Genomic DNA, 15,773 nt, shown 5'->3' with positions numbered 1-15,773 from the left:
AAACGTAAATGTGTATGGTTCCCGTGACAACTTTAGGACGTTTTGCACGACGTTCCAAGACCGTCCCGAGGACGTTGCGGTGACAACTGGGAAACGTTTTCTATAGGTCCTGGGGACGTTATGCAGGACGTTGCAAGCACCTCCCGAGGGCATTTTGGTTACGTCTGGGGAACGTGTTTCTATAGGTCCTGGGGACGTTCTGCAGGAAGTTGCAAGAACGTCCTGAGGGCATTGTGGTGACATCTACAAAACCTATTTTAGACGTCCTGGGTACGTTATTCAAGGATGCACCGCGGACGTAGCAGGCACGACCGTTTTTGCTGAGCTAAATGAATAAAATAAAATAATAATAGATCGCGGAGCCGTCATTTTGCTTACAGTGCGCGCACACACACACAAGGTCAAGTTCATTTATATTACACATTTCATATGATATGCATAGACACAGACACACACGATTACAAACTTGATTGCGGGCATGGGAATTGAACCGTCAACCTTCCTATTACTAAACGAGATCGCTACCTACTGTCCTAACACTGTCTGATTACTATAGTGCCACTTTAACAGGTTTTTCACAGTGTGAGACAGCCAACAAACTTAGTCTTTTTTTCCGAGGGTTTGAGGAAAAGCATATTGTAGCAATCTCAGTCACTTCGCATTGAGGGTTTTCCGTAATGATTCCTTTTTTAATTAACATCCATGGCACATCACGGACGTGCGGGCAGGGAGGCAGAATAACTAGCCAAACTAAGAATGATGAAATAAAATAAATATGAATGCTTCTGTACTGATCTGTGCTATAAATGTAATGTCTGCATGATTCCAATACAATGCATACATAGGAAGGTGACCAAGTGTCTAGCTTTAACATATTGAGCTTTCCACAGGCCTTCAAAGATGGTGCAACAGAACGAAGAGCTCACCGGTCAAATTGTCTGATTGGAATTTCTTTAAAAATCCCGTCTCGCAAACACAATTTTGACAACAATCCTAATATTACGTAAGGCCTATAAAGCAAACGTGCACTGCCCTTATTATGTTTAAAAGGAACAGGCTAATCTGTCGTTAGAAAGTTATTTAACAACACGCATATGCTGCATTTTAAAGCGCAAACCCTCGGTTTCAAACGAGGAGCGAACTGAGTGAGAAGGATCCAACATGGCCAAGCAGACTAGCCTTAAAAGCTTTTTTTCAGAGTCCAAAAACATCTGATGAGGGTAAACCTTCTGACGAGGATGAACCTGTAATACCTGCAGTGTTGCGCGTTTCCTTTTATTACGCGGAAGAGCCGAGAGCGGTATTGCAGACAGAGATTTTGAAAAATTATAGCACTCGCCTCATATTGAAAATTGTGAACGTAGTTCAAAATTATGAATTATCAACAATGAACTGAGCAAGTTCATGTAGAAAGTGAACTTTCCAAACACTGAATACCTGAAGCCCTAGATGTTCGAACAGCATCACCAAAGAAAAAGCTGAAATGTCGGGCGTTTATGTCGTTATGGAGTGACAAGTTCTCTTGGCTCAGGTGCGAGGTAGTTGATAGTCACAGTAAAATGTGCAAAGGATTCACAAGAGGGTCGAATAATTTAAGAATCTCTGCTCTCATTGAACAGAGCAATGACCATGTTGCGGCGCTCATTTTAACGCCACAGCAGGTTGTGCTTAAAGGCCACTTATTGACGCGCATCAGACATAAATGTTTTTGTTTCCCATTGTAAACTTAGGAAAATAAACATGTTGCATTCTAAACTACCTGATTATGTTATTATTTAAGCTATGCTGGCCGTCAGTTTTCTTCAATGGGCTAATTTAGAAGCAGAAATAGGCTAGATATTTGGCCGGCTTATCATTAAAATGTCGGGCAAATGAAAATCATTTTTCTCTAGCGGAACTTCTGGTTCAGAGAGGACCATCAGAGGACCAAATAAGAACGGTCCCTAAAAGTCCGATTTAAGGCTCATGCGAACGTCACGCAGAGGACCTGCAGGTAAAGGTTACGGGACGTTTTTAAATGACGTCCTGGGGATGTGTGCTGAGTTACCAAATTATAACGTTCCTTAATAGTCCGTTTTAAGGCTCATGCGAACGTCACGCAGAGGACCTGTAGGTAGCCTAAAGGTTACGGGACGTTTTTAAATGACGTCCTGGGGACGTGTGCTGAGTGACCAAATTATAACGTTCCTTAATAGTCCGTTTTAAGGCTCCTGCGAACGTCACGCAGAGGACCTGCAGGTAAAGGTTACGGGACGTTTTTAAATGACGTCCTGGGGACGTGTGCTGAGTGACCAAATTATAACGTTCCTTAATAGTCCGTTTTAAGGCTCATGCGAACGTCACGCAGAGGACCTGCAGGTAAAGGTTACGGGACGTTTTTAAATGACGTCCTGGGGACGTGTGCTGAGTGACCAAATTATAACGTTCCTTAATAGTCCGTTTTAAGGCTCATGCGAACGTCACGCAGAGGACCTGCAGGTAAAGGTTATGGGGACGTTTTTAAATGACGTCCTGGGGACGTGTGCTGAGTGACCAAATTATAACGTTCCTTAATAGTCCGTTTTAAGGCTCATGCGAACGTTACGCAGAGGACCTGCAGGTAAAGGTTATGGGGACGTTTTTAAATGACGTCCTGGGGAGGTCTGCTGACAGACCAATTCATAAGGTTCCCTAAAAGTCCGATTTAAGACTCATGCGAACGTCACAGAAGGACCAAACGTAGACTTGCTACGAACGTCAAAAACGTTCTGGTAACGTCCTCTAGCGAACGTTGTGGCGGGGACCAATTGGGGACGATTGGGGACCTTGCGAATGTCCTGTTAACGTCCTGGGGACGTTCCCTGTTTGCGGGGTCATGGCATGCCAATTCATCAGACTAGAACTGTGTTGCTGGGAGCTAAACGCTGCTCGTCCTCCTTTTCACATACACATACACACACACACACACACACACACACACACACACACACACACACACACACACACACACACACACACACACACACACACACACACACACACACACACACACACACACACACACACACACACACACACACACACACTCACACACTAAAGCTAATCGCTGCTTGTCCTCCTCTTCACAGGAGAAAGTTGCAGCGCTGGAGAGCCAGGCCAATCAGCTGGGCATGCAGGCGGCTCAGGAGTGTGACCGGCTGGCCAAGGAGAGACTCACCACCCTGCAGGTCCTGCAGAAGGTACTGGCCAAACCACTGAAACATCCACCCACACTTACATCACTCTGTGCTTTCGAAGAGAGAATGTTTAGCCAATGGATTATTTATGTACACAGGATGGTGAGCAGGACTGGAGGGGTTTATCTTGTAATAACGACTGCCTTGTTATATCATTCCAAAATTATTTGAGGAAGAATATTAATATGTATAATATAAGACCACTATGCCCTGGTTCATGTTAAAACAACATAGCTAACAATGGCACAAGCACTGGTTAACTGTTGCATTGGTCTGATGCACGGTTCAGCAACCTGGTCTTCACAAAGAACAGGCCTTGTAGCAATTGACCAGCTGAATGGGGTATTCTGTTGAACCATGGGGGAAACATGCAGAAACTTTAAAATGCAGCAACTAATAAAGTTTTACAGTTGTTTACATTTAAACCTTTCTTTATTGTGTTCTTAAAGGAAAAAGAAAGGCTCTCTAGTTTGGAGAAGAGGTACCTCAACTTAACTGGAGGGAGAACTTTCCCAAAGAACTCCAACACCTTAAAAGAGGTATGTTTTGTCCTGGGTTTCCCAATGAGCTTGTAGGTTTATCTATAGTACAGGAATAATAGGAAAAGTGAATGTTTAAATGTTTAGAAGTTTAAATGGTAAGGCCTGAGAAAGCCCCTACTTTCAGGACAGACTTGTACTGGTCATATATTCTATTGCATGTACACTGAGCAGCATATTGTACAACAATGATAGTGATAAGTATAGGCTACTTAACATCAACTTTACCACCAAACTTAAAATAAAGAGTGAATTAATCAATTTTGTTACCTGTGAAAGTATGCAGCAAACCCTTTAAAATCCCATGCTAAAATGAAGTGCTATCATAAATCTGTTAATAAATAATAAATGTTATGACGGACGGTGTCCTTGTTCAAGGAGCACTACTGCCACCTACTGGTATGACATGCATATCAGCAATGGTTTGTGCTTTATGATACAGTGTGAGTGGATGAAAAGAGACAGGGCCAAATCAACAGGAAAATATATGTGCATTTTAGCTGAACTGTATTGGTTCCACAACAAAGAATATCACTCTAGCAGATTTCCTAGCAGAGACCTCAGTATTCAAGTAGGGACACCCGCTGGTTGGAATTTCATACCAGTGTAACGTGGGACCCTCCTTTATCACAGGTCATTCTGTGCAATATCACCTCAGCCGGTGTGTTTGAGGTTGTTAAATGCCATCAGTGGGTTAGAGCAGAGTGCCATGTGCAGGAGGGTGTTGAATTATTGATTCCTCCCATCTGCTCCATGTTCCCCTACCCACATTCCTCTACCCTGTGGAGGTGTCCCCCCCCCCCCCTCCTCTCTCCCATCGCTCCACACTCTTCCTGTCTTCCATCACAAATGCATATAAGGACATCGGAAACAAAGGATTTATGCAAAGGCCTTCAGGCCTGCCTTTCTGTCTGTCGGTCGGTTTGTGCCTCTCTCTATCCTGTCTTCCTGGTTTACTCTGCTTTCTCTTTCTCTCTCCGTCTCTCTCCTGTGTTGGCTGTCTCTCTTTAGGCAAAAGAGTACGTCACTGTCGGCCAAATAAATCAGATCTATGGAATGCCGAAGGTGGAATCCTCCCCCACCTCTCCTGTCCGCGCTATTCCATCTTCCACCGCAGACTCTATCTTCTCCTGTCTCTCCTCTCCGTATTGCTCCTCCCTCTCGCTCTCTCCTGAGGTGTGTCTCTCCTTCCGTATCCCCTTGCTCCTCTCTGCCCCTGATTATCGTAACGTGTGCTTGCAAGTGGTGGGTTAAGGCTGGGTAAGACAGTGAGTGAAAATTGATTTTTCATAAAAACCGGCAGTTATTGCACATTTCAAGACTCAAAGGGTGGGAACCTTGCTGTCCCAGCTCGACAAATGGCTCCGTCTGTAGTTTTATACAATAGAATGGAAAGTAGTGGCGAAACATCAAAGCTCCCATTGAAATGTGCATATATAAGCTGTCAACGTCTTTTTGAGGACGTTACACAAGCTGGTAATCCTCTTACGGTATCATTATGTAATTATGTTATTATGTTTTCAATTAAGTTGCTTGTAAAAGCCCATGGCAGGCTTTTATAAAAATATCATAAAAGGTGCACTTCTGACATTTTATCTTTTAAAGGAACTTAGCACATAACATGTGATATGTACGATGCTAAAACCATAAATAATACAAATTTCAAATTGGACTAAACACAATACACTCTTTCAAGCCTTAATGTGCCATGGCTAGTTAGCAATGAAGCAAAACACTAACTACAGGGCTCTTTTGCAACAAATGTTTCTTCTCTCTCTTCATTCTGCTCTTGGTATTCCCTGGCGCTTTTCCCGACTCTGTGAATCCCGCCAGTAGCCCCCACCCAAGCCCTGTACTTAGGGGGCTTAAAGCACAGCCGAGCTCATTGCTCCAGGGTTCTGATTATCAGCCATACCCGCCTCCTCTGTAGGTTCAGTATCATTCAGTAGGCAGGCAGGCCTGTACAGGCAGTGTTGATGACAGAGCCAGTGCTGTCTCCTGTTAAACTTAAGTACAACCACCTGGTATTTTTCCATCCATATGTGTTCATACAGTACTTTATTTTGGTTTTGTATTTCGTAGGCTAGTCATGTTATAGAGTTGCATCAGGAATTAAGTGTGCCCAATCCCTGCCATGTTACACTTTGTAGCTTATCTCTTCTTATGTAAATGTGGGTTTGAGTTTAACATTCATGCACTTATTCGTGGTCTGATGGTTTTTAACTGGCAGTTGGTTGACAATGGACAGAGGTTACCATAAAATGTGATTTTAAACACAGGTCATTTTAAACATATACCTTTACACATACTGAAACGCCTGCAGCAATACAAGCTGTGCTGCCAAAGAGTGTGTCCATGAGTTCTGTATTGCGACAAGCAATATTCATCAAAGACTGAGGAGATCCTAGAAATAACATCACAGGGAAGGAACAGCACGGTTAATGACGCCTGACTCGTGATTTTTAAAATCCTTTTTTCTCTCTCTCTCTCTCTCTCTCTCTCTCTCTCTCTCTCTCTCTCTCTCTCTCTCTCTCTCGTCTTGTCCAGATGTTCCGCTCCAAGCTGGACAGTGATGCAGGCCAGACCGTCATGAGGCCCAAAGTCAGCGCTGGGCTTTCGCCTCCATATGGTGCGGCCACACTGGGTCGCAACACGCCATCAAGGGTAACCGAAAAACACGCAGCCCTGCATTTAAAAAAAAAAAACTGAAATGTTGCAAAATATTGTGCATTGCAAGTGAATTATCCGATGCAGCCTTGGGGTAAGGTGAGATTGATTTGTGCTGTAAGCAAATAATTTTTGTGAGACAGAAAAAAAACAGAAATATAGATCACTGATGGAATGGGTCAGGAAAGGACAGAAATATTCCACTCGGTTTGTGTAGTCTTGGCTTGTTTAACACATTTTCATGTGACATTTATCAATGTGCATCGTTTTAGAGCTCTAGGCGGTGTCTGAGATCAGGCTAATTTATGCCATACTGGCACTGTAGGAGTCCAACCCCTCCCGTCAGTGTGCTGTGCCCCGGAAAAATAGATGAGGGATGCTCATATCATTGCAAGTTTCCTGATAACTCGATTCCACCATGTTGAACATTTTAGTTGCTGATTACAAAGCTCAGAGACATGTTTGACTCAGATCTATTTTAGTTCCAGATATCAGAAGCATATAAAGTTATTATTCTAAATGTGTTCTAGAAGCTATTCCTTAATGCAGTTTTGCATTAGTATTACTTTTAGTATCAGTTTCTCCAAGCACAGTGTAAGTGTGTGTGTAACACTGTGTTTGTTAATTTCCTCCCAGAGCCCACTAATGGTCCACACGGGAACTGGCAGCCTGCCACGCAACCTGGCTGCCACCCTGCAAGACATCGAGGCCAAGAGACAGTTGGCCCTGCAGCAGAAAGGTAACCACCTCACTTACTATGTTGGCTGGTTAAATGGCATGTGGATAGACCGAGCTGCCTTTCCCTCTCCTTAGTTAAGGCACTAGGGACGGATGGTAGTTCATCAGATTAGGCCACGTTTGCCTTCAGGGGCATACAGATAAGATAGTGTTCGTATTCTCGTCTCATCTAGGCTAAGGCAATGCTGACATAAAATAATTTGTTCGAGCAAACTAACTTCATAGCGGGTATCTTAGCATCCGTGACCAAGGTGAATAACCTGATGGAAATATTGCTTTTATTGCAGTTTCATTCACAAACAGAGCTTTTTTTGGCACGACAAAGCTGTTGTTTTTTCCCCCTCCATGTATCCTTTGTAATAACTAGTTGTGTTTATAATCTGGCGAAGCCTTATCTAGCACACGTTCCTGGAGAGTCTAGGAAATGGCTTCTATGAAACATGTTAGAGACAATATCCATTGATATAAGTGCTACACAAATGAAGCTCCCAATTATCTGAGCTTTAGCAACAGTCTTCTCAGCAGGTGACTTGCTGAGGGCGGAGAGGCGTGAGGGAGTTGGTGCTGCACCTAAGGCTGAGTCTTACTCATGAGGAAATGGGTGCATTAGAAAGTGTAACAGAACTGCGTGTGTGCTTCCTGAAATTGTTATGCCCGTTTTACCCACTTTTGCTTCTTTTCACACTGCCAGCCATTTTTACCAGACCTGCAGAAGGTACTATCATGGCGCTGTTGATAGCAGTGCCGAAGAGCATCGGGTCTTTTTAAGGCTGTTGTATGATGTATTTGTTTACCAGGATGTGCTCCATTTTCTCAGAGGCCCAATGGTAGTATAAGAGTTTAGATAATTTGTGTAGTGCAAACTACCGCTATTATGATCTAGTTATTTAGTATGATTTATGTAAGGATGCACTTATTGGGTGTGAAATGAAGACACTTATTAAAATAAAACCCCTGGTGTCTCCAGCTGAGTTAACAATCGTTCTTCCTCTTTGTCATTACATCCCCCCCTCGCTTTCAAAGAGCTCTATCTTGCCACATGTGAGTCTTCAACTTATTTATTTTGTGCCCGTCCCCTGAACATATGTGGGTGTGTTGTGTTGCTCTTGGGAGACGTAGATCCGGCTTGTGGTTTTGTTTCATTATGGGGATCCTGCTAGAGCTCTTCTCGTCTTTTGTTAATGAAGGAAGTGTCAGTGCATGGAAATCATGAATCTGCTTAGAACACTGAGTTTAGAGTAAACAATGAACTTGGTGGCAGAGAACCTAAAATATACGTCCGTTTTCTTTGGCTTTTCAAGTGAACTGAAACATACTGTATATAAGCTCACAAATCAGATACTGTGATTCTGAGTGGTCCCAGCACCCCTATAGAAATGAGACTTATACCCTTTGGGGGCGAAAAAACATATCTGTATTGTGCATGGATATATTCAGTGTATTCATATAGTGCTATTGTGATTAACCTTGTAATTATGTTTTTTTGTAGAGGAGATGGGACATTTTTGCTGTGATTGTGGTCTTTGAGGGTTCTCTGTACATTTGAATCAGAATCTTGTCAAACATGCGTCCTGGTCGGCTTGATCAGGGGGGCCATAACACAGGCTGAGCCCTCATGTGTGCACCCACTCTCCCACCACGCTATTTCATCACCCTCATGTTTATGTTGATCCCAACTGAACTGGGGCCACCAAAGCCCTAACCAACTGCACAACTGACCACAGCTCCATGGTCCTGCCCTCATATCTCTCTCTCTTTCTCTATCTCTCTCTCCCCCTCTCTCTCTTCTCTATCTCTCTCTCTCTTTCTCTCTATCTCTCTCTTTCTCTCTCTCTATCTCTTTTACTCTCTATCTCTCTCTCTATCCCTCTCTCTCTATCTCTCTCTCTATCCCTCTCTCTATCTCTCTCTCTATCCCTCTCTCTCTATCTCACTCTCTATCCCTCTCTCTATCTCTCTCTCTCTCTCTCTCTCTCTCTCTTTCTCTTCTGCCCCCTGTAGGCCAGCTGGTGATCGAGGAACAGCGGCGGCGGCTGGCGGAGCTGAAGCAGAAGGCCCAGGCCGAGGCCCATTGTCAGTGGGAGGCGCTGCACGGCTCCCAGACGCACCTCAGCGTGCACTACGCCTCGCCGGGGCCTCCCATCATGCACCACTCCATCCTGCACCACCAGCCGCCCTCGGCCGGCGAGCAGCCCTACGACACCCTCAGCCTGGAGAGCTCCGACAGCATGGACACCAGCATCTCCACTGGCAACAACTCAGCGTGCTCCCCCGACAACATGTCCAGGTGAGACACTGTTTGCATATTAGCCAATGTCTGTAACTCAGGTTCCGATGTCGTTGGCCCTGGTCTTGTATTTAAGTACTCTATTTTTACACTTTGAGTGTGAAAAAAACACTACACTTTGCAGTGGTTGACAACAGTGTCCAACATTGTTTAGGTATCCTCATGACTACATCCACTATTACTACATAATACTATAAAGTAATTCGTTTAGTAGAATTGAAGAATAGAATTTACTACCAGTGCAGTGATTGAAAATGCTGTGAAGATTATATGTGAATTTTCCTTCACACAGTTTTGTGGTAATTCCTGTGTGTGTGTGGCCTTCCTGCAGTGCTAGTGGGATGGAGAGCCAGAGGATTGCAGAGATGGAGAACATGCTGAAAGAGGCACAGCTGGAGAGAGCCAGACTCATTGAGTCTCGAGTGAGTGCCAAATTATCAGAGACTTACGAATGATGAAGACTGATACCATTGTGAATGCTTACGAATAAGGATCCAAATCACACATTAATGACATTTCGCAAGTTAACATAGATCAGACATTTTTATTGGTCTCCTACTTGAGGGCAAAAGTGATCTACCCCAGCAGGGAAGCATCCATTCCATCAAGCACAGTTATTGCTAGTTATATTCAGTTCTAACGGCCTTTTAGCTCGATCGGTATTGACTGTATTATTGCGTGATATTCCTGTGACCTGACCTGTGTGCTATACGTGTGGTCCTTCCAGGAGCGAGAGGAGCAGGCCCGCAAGCTTCTCCTGGAGGAGGAGCGCCAGCGGCGCGCCGAGGTGGAGAGGCAGCTGCAGCAGCAGGCAGCCATCAGGCAGCGGATGGTTGAGAAAGAGGTCAAGATGAGGGCCAAAAACTTCTCTCAGGTGTGTGTGTGGGTGTGAGTGACACTGAACCAAATGACATACCAAGACTACATTTGATATCAATTCAGTTAAATTGAGTTCAAATCAATTTTTTTTTCAATTAAATTCCAATTATTTCAGTTCAGTAAAAAAAATATTGCTCGATGCAATTCGATTTTCATCAATTTAATTCACTTTATTTCCGTTGATTTCAGTCGATTTCTTCTCATTTCACTTAAATCAGTTTAATCCCTGCACATTTCATTTTAGTTCTTTTTTGTTCACTCAGTTCAATTCCATTCCATTGTTTGTAGACTTCAGATAGAAAAGGTGAAAAAAAATCCCGTTTCAATATTAAATTTATTTTGAGTTGTGTGAAAGACTCTGCACAGACATGTCTGACAGACTGTTTTGTTCTCTTTTGAAAGGCTCGTCCCATGACACGTTACCTGCCCATCCGCAAAGAAGAGTTCGACCTCCGCTCCCACGTCGAGTCTTCAGGCCACACGGTGGAGACCTGCGACCACGTCATCCTCACCGAGAAGATTTGCAAAGGCTACCTAGTCAAGATGGGCGGGAAGATCAAGTCCTGGAAGAAGCGTTGGTTCGTCTTTGACCGCATGAAAAGGACGTTTTCGTATTACGTTGGTAGGTATGGCAAGGTGTCCCACCAAACAAATCGTATTGCGGTAACTTGTGCGTGACTTGTCGTGCTTCATGCTGATTCCCCAGAGCTCGAAGAGATAATGCATTAGTAAAAACTCTGGCGTAGCCGGGGCTGTAGGGGGGGAAGAGCCAAGGTTCATTTACAATTCACTGTCTCTTTGGAAACTGCCTAGCAGCTCATCCTTGTGTTTTCCCGGTGATGATGAAATTAGGTGCAATCTTAGCAGGCCTACTACCAGCGGAGCTGCAAAAACCGAGCAGTGCAAACAAATTCACACCCAGGCTACGCTTGTGTGGACTGTGGCCCTGCATAAAAAAGCTATTTGCTCTGAATACATTTCACGGGCAAATGTTAAGGGCTCCCGCTCTGTAGTGAGCGCACGGCACATGGGTAGTTCATGCGGCCAGTGGAGGCAGAGGAATGAAACATCTCTTTTTCTCATCAGTGTAGTCAATTACCATCGCTTCCCACCAGATCCATTTGATGTTAGCTTAATTAATGTCTCGTTTAAAATTGGCCAAAAAAATAAAAGAAGCACCTTATTGTTGGTCTTTAATGGGTGAATTTTGTCTTGGTCGATAAAATGTCGGGTGATTTAAAAACATGAATCTCTAACATTGGGTTTGTTTTCAGATAAGCACGAAACAAAGCTCAAGGGAATCATCTACTTCCAGGCAATTGAAGAGGTTTACTACGACCATTTGCGCAGTGCGACTAAGGTAGAGTGTCACCTTGTCAGCCAAGCAACATCAAAGGCTTTCGTAATACAATGCAGTCACGTCCGTGTTGTCAGGGGATGTCGCACCTTCCAAGAGGGACATCATTGTGTAGAGAAACACTTAGAATTATTTGGATTTTCATTTCATTGTAAAAAAAAGATCATATTTCATTTTTCTCTAGCTGAGAAAAAAAAAACGTTTCCCATTGGTGTTCTTTTATAATCTCTAATGTTCATGTGTCTCCATTGGTTCAGCTAAAATGCTTAACATGTTTTATGCATTCATTGCCAAAAGCCTAATGGATACACAGCACGCAAACTTGTTTTTGTTGCATGCATCTATCATATTTTGAAAGTCACTATGCATTTCCTTGGTAGAGAGAGTGGATGGCACTATTTGTGATATGAGTGATCTGTTTTGAGATTTTATTACCCTAAATATGAAAAACACCTTGTGTTTACTGATGTTGTCCTCTGCTTTGTAGAGTCCCAACTCGTCTTTGACGTTTTGTGTGAAGACTCACGACAGACTGTACTACGTGGTGGCCCCGTCTCCCGAAGCCATGCGGATATGGATGGACGTCATAGTAACAGGGGCTGAGGGATACACACAGTTTTTGAACTGATCCCATATGTCGGATTTAAAGGTCAGACTGTTTCAGTGAGGACAATGAACGAGACCCACGTCCCCTCCATAATGGTCCCAAAACTCTCAGTGTTGTGGGAGATTAGCCTTTTAATTTGTAACTTTATGTGTTTATTGTGTATATTCAGTCTACTGTATAGACAATAGATCCACCTGTTTTTCTACTCGTGCCTGAATTTAAAAAAGGGAGATTTTGAAGACATTAAGACACATAAGATTATCTCATTATCAACTCTCAAATGCCTTTTTTTTTGTCGTTGCCAACAGAGATCTTTGTGTAGCAGTCAGGTGCTTCTTTGGGTATCTGCCTAGGATAAACTTTTTAATCGATGTTTGACTGTTTATTTCTTTAAAAAAAAAACTATCTTAAACAGTTCTCATGGCATGTTGCCATATGATGCCAAACTAGTGTGCTGTTATTTGTATAATTTCTCTTTGGAGTAGCTTGTCGTATTATTTTAGATTGAGAGGCAAGGAATGCGGGGATGCTTAATTACACAGACGGCAGGCACACTGGCAGACACACCTGCAAAGAAGCTCGGAGGGAGATGGACGTTGAGTGGCACAGACAGAGTGTGGTGGTTCACTGCAGCTCAAATCCCTACTCAGGCATTGGCGGTGGTTTGACATGCAGTTTTCTTTCCTGACATCAGTGACTCCTTTTGAAGTAGGCCTAATTATATCTGTCTGTATTGTTACAGGTACCATCATTAAAGCGCATCTCTCACACTCACATACACTTTATCACACAGGTACATGTACATGTGCACCACAGACACACACACACACACACACACACACACACACACACATACACACACACACACACACACACACACACACACACATACATACACACACACACACACACACACACACATACAATATGACACTAGTGAAAGATTTTATATATCATGAGCGTTGAAATACCAAGTAGAGTTAACTTGTCAAGACCTGATAACTTGATGTCATGGCTCGTCCCTCTCTGAAGGTAGCCAGTTAGGTTCATCACTGCCAGCCTACGTCGTGAGCCATGACAAATGATAGAACAACAGTGCTGGATGTTTTCTTGATTTCTTTTTTAACAGTAATGCAATTCAGTTTGTGCCTTGATATTTGTTTATCACTACATACAATAAAAAAAACAATGGGACAGTCAAGCTTATGAAAACTGTGCTGAAGCCGCAATCTGTGTGTACGTCATATGTTTACGTTTTTAAAAAGTGGAATTATCGATGTGATAGCAAAGATTTGCACAGTGTGTGTGGAGCGAAAGAGGGTATGGTTGCTGTTTTGAACTGTAATTACATGACTGAGAAAGAATGAGCTTCAAGGGGTCTTTCACCAAAAATAAATAAAAAATCTCTCTGGAATAATAGCCCTGTTGTGTGCCAGCACTCCCCACAGGTTAAACGTATTACATTTATTTATTTGATGTCTGTTCTCAGAAGATCCATTGGTACGGGTCGACCCAACCAAAATGACTGCTTACCTTTGATTTCTTGCGAGCTCTTTTGACAGTATGCTGTGCGACAGACTAACTGTAGTGCTATTTTCAGACAGAAAGGGAGTGAGTGAATGAATGTTTATAAACTAGTGCTTCGAGCCATCTTATACCAGAGGATTGATGAATGAATTTGAATTGATCGGTGTCAATGAGTTGTTGTTAGGTAAAATCACATGTATGTGAAGATTACTGTCAGAATACCATCCCCTTTAATTAAAAAAAAAATATTCAGTTGAAAGAAATGTGGAGAAAGCTGTGAAATGCTAACCTATTCAATGAACAGTCTATAGAATTTACAAAGGCATGAAATGTGTATTAATATATCTGATTATTTTTTACGTTTTAAATATTAAAAAAATATCCTAGAGAATTAGAGTCAGACAATACATGATCCAAGACTAGAAAGTTAAGCGAGGAAGTAAGATTTATCTTGGTATTTATGAAGAGCTTGTCCAACATATCAATTATGACCAAGGTGCTTCTGGATTGTTGTACACCCAATCAAAATATATTATGCACGTCCACAACGTCTGTCCCCCACCATGATGGTCCTCGTGTAACTGTTAAAATGTTTTATCTTTTCTTTGTTTGCTTGTGTTTTTTTTTTTTTTTTTACTTCTGTATGAATCGTCACCACAAGGTTGAATCAAGTGTTGTAAAATGTTTATGGCCATATTACATCCACAAAAGTATTCTCTCGTTTGTATTAAAATGTGTTCTCACAGTCACTGTCTCTGCCTCATTCTTGCATCAACTCCCCTGTTGCACCGTAATACAGCTCTGAATGGTGCAATATAAATAGCAATGGGATAATTATTGTATATTCCATGAGATTATAAAAAAATAAAATAATTAAATCACATTAAACCGGAGGATGAATCAATGATTGGACACATGGGAAATACAAGACCTATAAACGGAGAAAACAGTTGTGAGTTGTGAGCTTTACATTATCATTCACACTGAAAGGAAAATAAATAACCAACCATAAGGATACCCAATGCTGAAGAGTTTCTGTTTCTGTACCCAGCATGACATTCAGTTCAATTTGGACTCAGGAACGCACCGACCATATTAATGTCTGTTTAGATCCAGTATGCTGTGTCCAGAGTGCAGTGTTATAGCTGCTTTTTTGCACTAATGTTAATATTTTTTTAAAGTTGGTTACAAGGATGTATTTAAAAAGATGTCAAAATAGCTGGCAATCACACAGTCATTGACATCAACAAGGTCAGAATCAATTGTGTGTTCTTGCTGAAACAGACGGTAAGACGCTGTTTATAGCCAAATACATATCTGATCAAATTAAAGAGCATAGTTTTAAGATTATAAGATGCTGGGCAAGATGTGAAACTGTTTGGATGCTAGGCCACTCATACTTCCATACGCATTGCCACACTCATGTGTTTGTCTGCAAAGATAAACCAGATAGGAGTTTTACAACAGTAGTGTTATTGAATATCTTCAGCTGGCAATAATCAAAAGGATGTGTGCGCTAAGCAACATCATCAGTCCTATAAACGCAAATGCTTAAACTTCCACAATCCTAGTATGGAAAATGACTGGTGTAACAAGCACATCACATTGTTTTGGTTCTTTTGAATGGTGTGCTGAACAATGTTGGCAATCATATCAAATGCACATCAAAACAAATACATTCACAAATCCTAATTTCAGTTTAAAGCCTATGTGTATACTGTTCAGTTGTCCAGGTTTAAATGTAAGAACCACTTTTGATTATCTGGTTGATCTGTTTGGAGGAACCAGGTGTTTAAGAAGTCACACCATAAATCACATCAATCTGAACACAGGAAATTCAGTAACAAACACTCACACAAACATGCACACACAAACACACACACACATTCATTTTGTGTGCACAAATGCCAGGTATTAGGGATTTTTAAAATCATATATTAGTATTCTAATGAGGGAA

At 42.3% G+C, this 15,773-nt stretch overlaps 1 protein-coding gene across 5 annotated transcripts in view; it reads left to right on the top strand.

Moving 5' to 3' along the window:
• phldb1b (pleckstrin homology-like domain, family B, member 1b) overlaps positions 1–14,561 on the top strand; it is a 48,433-nt gene extending 33,872 nt beyond the window's left edge. For 3 of the 5 annotated variants that reach the window (XM_080855350.1, XM_080855349.1, XM_080855352.1), the window contains 11 exons: positions 3,108–3,218; positions 3,665–3,754; positions 4,766–4,930; positions 6,302–6,418; positions 7,058–7,160; positions 9,161–9,446; positions 9,778–9,868; positions 10,174–10,320; positions 10,728–10,947; positions 11,600–11,685; positions 12,170–14,561. In XM_080855350.1, the coding sequence (XP_080711476.1) occupies positions 3,108–3,218; positions 3,665–3,754; positions 4,766–4,930; positions 6,302–6,418; positions 7,058–7,160; positions 9,161–9,446; positions 9,778–9,868; positions 10,174–10,320; positions 10,728–10,947; positions 11,600–11,685; positions 12,170–12,310 (1,557 nt within the window). In that variant the 3' untranslated portion in view covers positions 12,311–14,561. Of the gene's footprint in view, positions 1–3,107; positions 3,219–3,664; positions 3,755–4,765; positions 4,931–6,301; positions 6,419–7,057; positions 7,161–9,160; positions 9,447–9,777; positions 9,869–10,173; positions 10,321–10,588; positions 10,630–10,727; positions 10,948–11,599; positions 11,686–12,169 lie in introns of those variants that run through there. The other 2 variants (XM_080855351.1, XM_080855353.1) reach the window with 2 other exon arrangements.
• Positions 14,562–15,773: the final 1,212 nt, after the last annotated feature.

This window comes from Sprattus sprattus (genome assembly GCF_963457725.1).
Source record: "Sprattus sprattus genome assembly, chromosome: 17".
NCBI classification, from domain to species: Eukaryota; Metazoa; Chordata; class Actinopteri; order Clupeiformes; family Clupeidae; genus Sprattus; species Sprattus sprattus.
This window is presented reverse-complemented; position numbering and strand designations above follow the sequence as displayed.